The 8,422-nt window shown below is 41.7% G+C and overlaps 1 protein-coding gene across 4 annotated transcripts in view; it reads left to right on the top strand.

The window, feature by feature from the left end:
• Positions 1 to 8,200, top strand: part of SIPA1L1 (signal induced proliferation associated 1 like 1) — a 148,865-nt gene extending 140,665 nt beyond the window's left edge. For 3 of the 4 annotated variants that reach the window (XM_018561638.1, XM_018561637.1, XM_018561635.1), the window contains 3 exons: positions 954 to 1,068; positions 4,564 to 4,645; positions 7,571 to 8,200. In XM_018561638.1, the coding sequence (XP_018417140.1) occupies positions 954 to 1,068; positions 4,564 to 4,645; positions 7,571 to 7,714 (341 nt within the window). In that variant the 3' untranslated portion in view covers positions 7,715 to 8,200. The remainder of the gene's footprint in view (positions 1 to 953; positions 1,069 to 4,563; positions 4,646 to 7,570) is intronic. The other variant, XM_018561636.1, reaches the window with a different exon arrangement.
• The last annotated feature ends 222 nt before the right edge of the window (positions 8,201 to 8,422 follow it).

Here is an 8,422-nt window from a genome sequence, read left to right as displayed (position 1 = left end):
TGCCTGTGGGGGCACACAAGTGTTGGGGGGGGTGTGGGGGGGGGGGGGGGCAAAAAGAAAACTGATGCAGATGCACTATTTAAATTAAGTGATGCAGCACATATGATTTTAATGTGAGGTCATAGTTCTACTTTAACAAGTTCACTAACAAAAGTAAAATTGCTTTTCCGTCACGCATTTTAATTTTAATTTTCAGGGGTTAAGCAAAGATACAATTAAACCAGTAACCAGGTTGTCTAATCAAGGCTGAGTCCTTTGTCAGAGTTTCAATGTGGAAAACCAGTGTTCTTTTTATACTGTTGTAAAGCAGCGAGCTTTGCCACCCACACAACTGAAATGCTTTTCCACTCCCTTACATGTTGATCTGATTAAGATTCCGCATTACAATAGTTACTTTCAATAGAACCCGAGTGCAGTTTTTTAGAAGATCGTTGCTGGTAACATTGGCATTAACACACTGTTTTTGTATTTGAATACCATCAGGCTCATGTAATGATAAAGAGCAATAATGATAGACAAAATGCAGTTACCAATAGCATCCTATTAACCTCCCTGGCGGTCTGATTTTTTATATTTGTTTTCCATTTTTGTTCCTATTTTTTCCCCGTTTTTTTAATGTTTAAAACTCCCACCGGTTCCGCCCCCCCTGCGACGCGTACGCTTGCAAGGGAGGGAAGACGGATGCCGTCATCGGCCGGAGGACACAGCGAGGATCGTGGACAAGGTAAGTGGGCGCTGTGTAGTCCCGAGTGTGGCTCGGGGGTTACCGCTTTTGGTACTGAAAATAAACCCCGAGCCACACTCGGGAATACCGCCAAGAAGGTTAAACATTAACATTGATCAATAAAGCACATATGCTTCTTTACTTTTGCCACTTGGCAAATATTTCCATATAAATTCATATTGATTATAGGCAAAAAAAAAAGCTGAAGTTGTCGTTATTGTTTTTGTAGATCAGAGAGCTTCCTTCTTTTCATCTACAGAAGATGAAGACCGACCAGGAAGTTCGGCTTCAGTTGTTGATCAGTTGGAAGGTCAGGCGAGTTCTCAGTCCAGCCCTTACTATGGGTAAGAAATCTTACATTTTTAACAATGCAGATGTAATAGAAGAATAAATACGCTTTGTAAGTTAGCTTAATTTGCTATATTTAGTCAATGTGTAACATTTTCAGAACACAATCTTTATACCCAGTACTTATAGAGGGCTTTCTCTGTGGCTGGTAGGTAGGTACCTGCCTTTACATTTCTAGATTTCTTAAAGGACTGTTAAAGGAAACTCACCCCTGTGCCTTGCCCCTTGAAATTAAGACCAGCTCCAAGAACCACAGACTATGCCTCTCCAGCTCAGTAGTTTCCAAGATTTCCCCTTAGACTTCTTTGGGGCCAACAACTGGTGGAGGAAGGTGCAGACAGAGTACAGTGGATTTTGGAAGTGCCTCAGCGCTGGGTCTTTCAAGTATCAGATGGGCAAAAATGGACACCAATGCTTATAATGTACACAGGCCACCCTCCACCCGCATGCTTAGCCCAAAATATTTTATTTAGATCCTCCTTTTGTCCAAACCTTTATATTTTGTGCTTTACGTGCATTAATGTCATAGTTCTTTTTGCTGCAGCTGCATGCCTAAAACTACAAAGCAGTGCAAAAAGTGTTATCTCAAAAACAGACAACAGCATATATGTAATGTATTTAATTTGAAATTGCTTTATTCACAGTAGGTCACAAGTGGAAGACGCACTTTACTGGAAATGCACCAAACAGAAAGATGTAATCTCACAGTAGTTAACTTTAAGGTGTACCTTGTTTAGTGGTATTCCATTCCCCAGTTCCTAAAATACTTAGCTATAACTAAATTGTAAGGGCTAAGATTGCTAAAATATGTGGCCATAAGGTGCAGTAAGTCTTCAGCAGAGATTAGTAGCGTAAAGCTTACTATTGCTAGGAATACATTTCAGAAACTGGGATGCAGATTCTGAAAAGTATACTTCTAAGGTACTTCTGACAGTACAGTGGCTTATTCAAATTAAAGTATTATTAAACTCTCAACGTTTTTTGCCATGATGAATCCGGATCAAACAAATATACTTTTCCCAGCAAAGTATTTATTTTTGCCCAAGCACTTAGTCATTAGGGTTTCAAACAGCTCCACTCTCTCATCTCAGCTTCCCTGAACTTCCTGTCCAGTAAAAGATCACAAGGGACAGAACTGTATTCAGCACCTGTTAATCTACTAGCTTGGGGAAGGAGCAAGGGAGTAGGTTGCCCTGCTGTACCTGTGTGTTTGTGGAGACACTCAGTTTACTGGCATTCAAGGCTGGCTCCATAGGACCAGACGAGGGAAAGAAGCCACCCTAAAACGGGATATCATGGCCAGTGCTCAGGGGACCAGCTGATTCTGCAGGAAACTAGAACTTATAAACCTCAAAGAGCAGCATGCATAATAAGGGATTTAATCGGCATCTGAAATAGCTTGAATAGCACTTTAAATATGCATTCATCCTTAACCAATAATAAATAATTTTAGGTAGTGCTTTTAGTTTAAAAACTGTATGATGGATAATAAGGTCAAAGAACACTAGTTGATTTGAGGAATTTTTTTTTTTTGCTTCTGCAGTAGGCAGCATATTGAAAAGTTTTGTATTCCAAGCCTGCTGGCAAGTCCACCTTGCAGTAAGGAGATGCCCACAGGACATTTAGCCTTTGTGGACTTTGGGCTAAAAGCATCTTGGATGCATGGATAACGGCTGTAGTCTCCAGGAGCTACAAGCTAGAATTTCCATCCCCTTCTGCTTTTGGGACTTACAGATCTCCATGCTAATCTGACAGAAGTCCTGTCTTAAGGAGCCATTGCTATTGGTAAAGGGGAGGTTTCAGGGTTTTTACTCTGTTCCCAGTTCCCAAAGCAAAAGGGGGCATTCTGGATCTAAATGGTACTCATAGTCTTCATTTGAGTAAAAAAATTCTGCATGGAATCTATCAGGGTAGTCATCGCTTCTCTACATCTGGGAGCTATGACGATATATCCGTCGACATCAAGATGGCTTACTTGCATGTCCCCATTTTTTCAGCACGATCTGTGTTATGCTGGAGGCAAACAACACTACCAGTTTATTGTCCTTCCCTTTGGTCTGTCCACTGCACCTTGTGTATTCACCAAGGTGCTAACCACTATGCTTGCTCTGCTGCGTTCACAGGCCATTCCCATCATGGGATATCTGGATGACATCTCGCTGATAAAACAGTTGGCTCAGACCCTATCTGCCTGTTTTCAAACGGCCTTTTCAGACTTCATAGGTTCAGTTGGATCCTGAACTTTTAGAGTCCTGCTTTGGTACATCCCAAGGAGATTTCCCTCAATTGTTGTGGTATGAGCTGCTTGAGTTTATCTCTCAGCTACATCATCTTTCAGATTTCTTTTTGTCATTCCTGAGGGTGTACCTGCCTCTCATTCCACTGTTAATAGGTGGCTCAGGCAGCTCATTATTCAAGCTTATGGGTTTAAGAATAATATTCAGCCATTTCCTGTCAAGGCAAAGTCTAGTAGATCAACAAGTGCCTATTGGGCTTTTCTGCATCAGGCATCTGTTTCCCATATTTGCAAGGCTGTGGTTCACACATTCTCTAAGATTTACTAGGTTCAGGTCTCAGATGATGCCAGCTTCTGACAAAGGGTCCTTCAGACAGTTCTTTGACCTACAAGCAGCTCCTAGTTCTTTTTCATCTTTCTGTGCCTGTTAGCATTTTTTTTTTTTTGCTGTGCTGCCCACCCCTGAGCTGGACTGCTTTTGGACATCCCATATGTCTACTTCTGAGCCCCTGTCCCTAATAATTAAGAAAAGGATTCTGTGGGAAATCAAAATCCTGTTTTCCTAAAGCTCATTAAGGGACACAGGCCCCACCCCTGAAACATGATGGGAGTGAGAGCGGCTATACCTAGCTGGCCAGCAACTTTTTTTTTTTTTTTTGCTAGGGTCCAATGCTCCTATAGGCAGCAGTAAAACCTGTACATGTCAGAATTACTTTTGACCTTGTGTCCCTTAAGGTGCCCATACACTGGTCGACTTTCAGCCGTGTTTTAATGTACCGGCTGAAATTCACACACTGTGGGGTTGTTGGCTCCCTTTCAGACGGCATTCTTTGATCAGCCGATCGAAGGAGCCTGCTGGAAATTTTTTGCGCGATCAGAGCCGGCAGCCAATTAGCTGCTCGCTCTGATCGGGTATTCTGACAGGTGCCGGCGGCACCTGTCAGAATACAATGTAAACAGCGGGATTCCTCGATCGAAATGCTGTTTGTGTTGATGGAGGAATCGGGTGAATTTTCCTTCGTTCAGCCCGCAGGTTCAACAAAAGAAAATTGATAGGTGTATGGTCAGCCTAAATGAACTCCAAGAAAAGGATTTCACGGTAAGACAAAAATCCTGTTTTCAACTAGGTAAAATTCATTTCATAAAGAAAATAGTGTGGTTAATTATTTAAACTGCCCAATAGGAAATGTATCAAAATGAGAACTTCATGTTGTAGAGCAGCATTTCACAAATGTCTCTTGAATTTTCTCTCTAGAAAAGAGTCTCCTACTTCGCTAACCACAAAGGTTGAACAGCTGGAAAGCATGCTGAAAATGCTGCAGTATGACCTACAAAAGGTACGTCCACCATTAATAAGGAGATATAAAATGAATTTATATGAGCTTTCTGTTGAATGCCAAGTGGATAAGCATAACAACCCAGGAACAAGAGTTCTCAGGTCGGAAAGGTTTACTTTAACATATAATGGTCACCTGCAGTGGCGTAACTAAAAATCACAGGGCCCCATAGCAAAATTTTGTCTCCCCCCCACAAAATGCCACTGTACAACACATTTCTACAGTCATGTCCCAAGGTGCCTGAGCTACAGCATATGTTATTATATATGATATGGTTACATTCTGTTTCTGTTAGAAAACAATCACTATTCCTGGACACATCGATTGTGCATACAGGGATAGTGATTGATTCCTAACTGCATGTTATCATGTCGCATACCATTACATGCAGCGGCTGTCATCTGATCCTCAACTTCAACAGGTGGCAGCTGCCACTTTTAAATGCCATATTAGGGAGTCCTGCAGCAGGACACACTCAAATACCCCCCCCCCCCCAAACACACACACACATATATAAATAAATACATTCCCCCCCCAACACACACATGCTCGCTCGCTCTCTCTCTCTAGAGATAGAGAGATGCATAATAATACACCCACCCTCGTTCCCCCCAGATAAAAATAAAAAAAACCCTACCACCTGCACATTCCCTGGTGATCCAGTGGTTGATGAGGTCCGGTCTTCCTTTTGGCCGGAGCTTAGAGCTGTCAGAGCTTCGGCCGAACGGAGCTAGTGATTGTCGGCGCTGACAGGAGTAGCTATGCAGTTTGCATCTGACAGAGATGCAGACCGTGTAGCTGCGGGCCAGTACTTGGAGACACCTGCACTTGAGGCTGAGACTAGACTCTGCCTTCCTTCCTGCTGCTGACTGGGCCGCCCTGTTTGTCGGGCCCCATAGCAGCCATGTGGGCCACTACGTGGGTCATTCCTCCACTGGTCAACTGAAAGAAACTTCATGATTGACATGTTAGTCCCTCAGAGCCTGGCCCCCTTGTAAACATCTATAAGGATTGTGCACACAAAAAAAATCCTGTTGAATTCTCTTATAGGGAGATACAGGTTTTCAGTTCATGTGGGTTTATTACTGCAAACAGTCTGTGCAGGAGTAGCCAGAGATGTCTTGGCAGGTTCCTCTGACTATCCCCATCTGATTGTTCTATCACAGCAGGGAAAGGGATAGTCCCTGGAAAGCTCTTGTTTGAAGAATTCCTATGATCTATCAGTATGTTCAGACAGTTTTCTCATCTGGTGAACCCCTGATATTTATTCTTTTGTAAAGTAACCTTAACTATTGTTTATTACAATCTGTTAGGAGGATTAACCTGGGAAACCTGGCGAAAAAATGTTTAAAAAGGTACACATTCCAATTAGAAATTACCACATATATACATTTATATTTGAAATTACCACATAAGCTGGTCATATTGCTCTTTATGGGAAAACAAAACGTACCTTTATGATTTCCTTATGACACTGCAGCTCAGAGATTTGAAATAATGTCCTTGTGTGTAGTGTAGCTCCTATTGAGCTTTTTATAGCTGTGTAGGACTTGACCAGAAAAAAAACTCTTTCTATGATACAGTTTCTCCTTTTTTCTATATGTAAAATATTCTATTCAGTGTGGTATAGTGTGGGAGGTGGGCACAAACAACATTTTTTAACAAAGTTAAAAAAACAGGTCCACACTGCTATCTGCTCGACCAAAGGTCAATTGTATAAGTTTAACACTGTAAATGGCTTACAAAATAAAGAGCCGCACAGTTAGGTGCTTATATATAAGGTCACCTTAAGCATAAGCACCTAGTGTGCGAAGCGCAGCAATGGGCTGCAATTCAAATCCTGACTTCATCACCTAGAAGTTGTTGACTCTACAAATACTTTTTGAGTGAAACTGTGTTTTGACCATGAAGGACCAGCCCTCAAAGCTGCTCAAATTTACCATCCCTTTGCTTTGTTCGCTTGCAGGAGTGAAGAGCATTAGTACCATGTAAGCTTCACGTCACAACTTGGAGCTTATGCAGGGCTAACATCTCTGTCCCCACATCCACATGACAGCGCTGGATGCCTGAGCACTCAATTACTAAACATCAACGCTGTCATGTGAGAGGACACGGAATGTCCTCTCACATGTTGGATGTCTATTTAAGGTGCATGATTTCTTACTGTTGTGTCATTCTGAGCCTGATGAAGGGGACCCTTAGAGGCCCCGAAAGCGCTTGCAGTTGAATGGCAATGTGCCAATAAATTGACTATTGCTTCATTAACCCTTGGAGTGCTGGTGACATTATTATTTTTATCGTATTTCTTCATGGCGCCATCCGTGGCCACTACAAGCACCCACCCGTCCACACGGGTCTTCCTTTGACTCCGGTAAGGAGTGCAGCAAGAACTTCTTGATTTCTGAGGACAGGGAATGAGTCGCATACTCTGTTCTTCCTGGAAGTATTGAGTATGTCACTATGTTGTGCTGGGGGAGCAAAGGGAAGCAAAAGCAGTGCAGAGGCTATGATTAAAGTGATTTGTTGCTTTGCATGAGCAAATCCCAGGCTCATTTTAGGGCAGAACTGACATTGTTTGAATAAAAAGATGCCATTGGTTACCATGGGCATTAAGGATAGTGCTTCCTTTACACTCCCGGTGCAATTCCTGGGAATGAAAGGATATTGAGGGGAATTTAACAAATCTGGAGCAGCTGTGCATAGCAACCAATCAGCTTCCATCTTTAATTTTCAAATGTTAACTGAACAAACTGAAGAGAGAAGCTGATTGGTTGCCATGCACAGCTGCTCCAGATTTTGTCTGCACCAGTTTGATAAATTCCCCTCATTGTGTTTGCTATTAGCACTACAATTGTTTCCTACGTTGTGAATTGATAAACTATATAGTAGAATTTTACTAACCATGGCATATTTGTACCCTTGAAGGAGAAAGAAGACAAAGCAAATCTCCAAGCAGAAGTGCAACTCCTGCGAGAAGACAACCTGCGATTACAGGAGGAATCACAGAATGCCTCTGCCAAGCTGAAGAAGTTCACAGAATGGGTGTTTAACACTATAGATATGAGCTAAGGGACAGCATAGACTGCAGAACAATAGACCCCTGGTCTCCAGTTGTACGCCATTCGACTTTAGCTTTAACTGCACCTGGATCCAAATGTACAGATGACTAAAAGTCACAATTCTCCTCATTGTTTCCCTCTTTTTAACTGCCTGCACGGTTTCAGCAAAGTATCTCTAAAATCCACTGCCTAAATCTCGGCAATAACAAGAAACCTTAGTAGTCACTTCTGAAATGTGAATATTTCTATTGAAAATATTGTATAGTTTAAAATGAAAATGTTTGCCAAACGTGGTCACTATTTGGGCAGTGATCCCTAGTGCCATAGTATTGACTTCACTGTAGATTGTAAAAGTTCTATCACATGGAATTATTTTCAGATGCAAAATTAGGCAAGAAAACCAACGTAAAGCCATCAAATTACTGTACAGTACAGCTTCTACCATGTGCTGTGTTTATCAAACAAGAAGTGGAGTTTTCTTTGCTTGTCTGTGTGTTAGTGTTTCCATATTTCTCATGCAAGATAGCAATAATCCCTGAGTTTATTGACAAACTAGAATGAAGAGGTTTTATGCAGACTAAACAAACAGAGATTGGTTGGTATGCTGCCATGTTATGGGTTTACTGATTATAATTGTGGTTAATAAATACATCATATGTCCCGCAATCTACTGATCAAAACCTTCTGCTTTTCACCAATGTACTTTTTTGTTTTATTT

Source organism: Nanorana parkeri, unplaced genomic scaffold, assembly GCF_000935625.1.
Source record: "Nanorana parkeri isolate BGI_ZX_2015 unplaced genomic scaffold, ASM93562v1 scaffold535, whole genome shotgun sequence".
Classification (NCBI taxonomy): Eukaryota; Metazoa; Chordata; class Amphibia; order Anura; family Dicroglossidae; genus Nanorana; species Nanorana parkeri.
The sequence above is the reverse complement of the archived record's forward strand: the minus strand, read 5'-3'. Positions and strand labels throughout refer to the sequence as shown.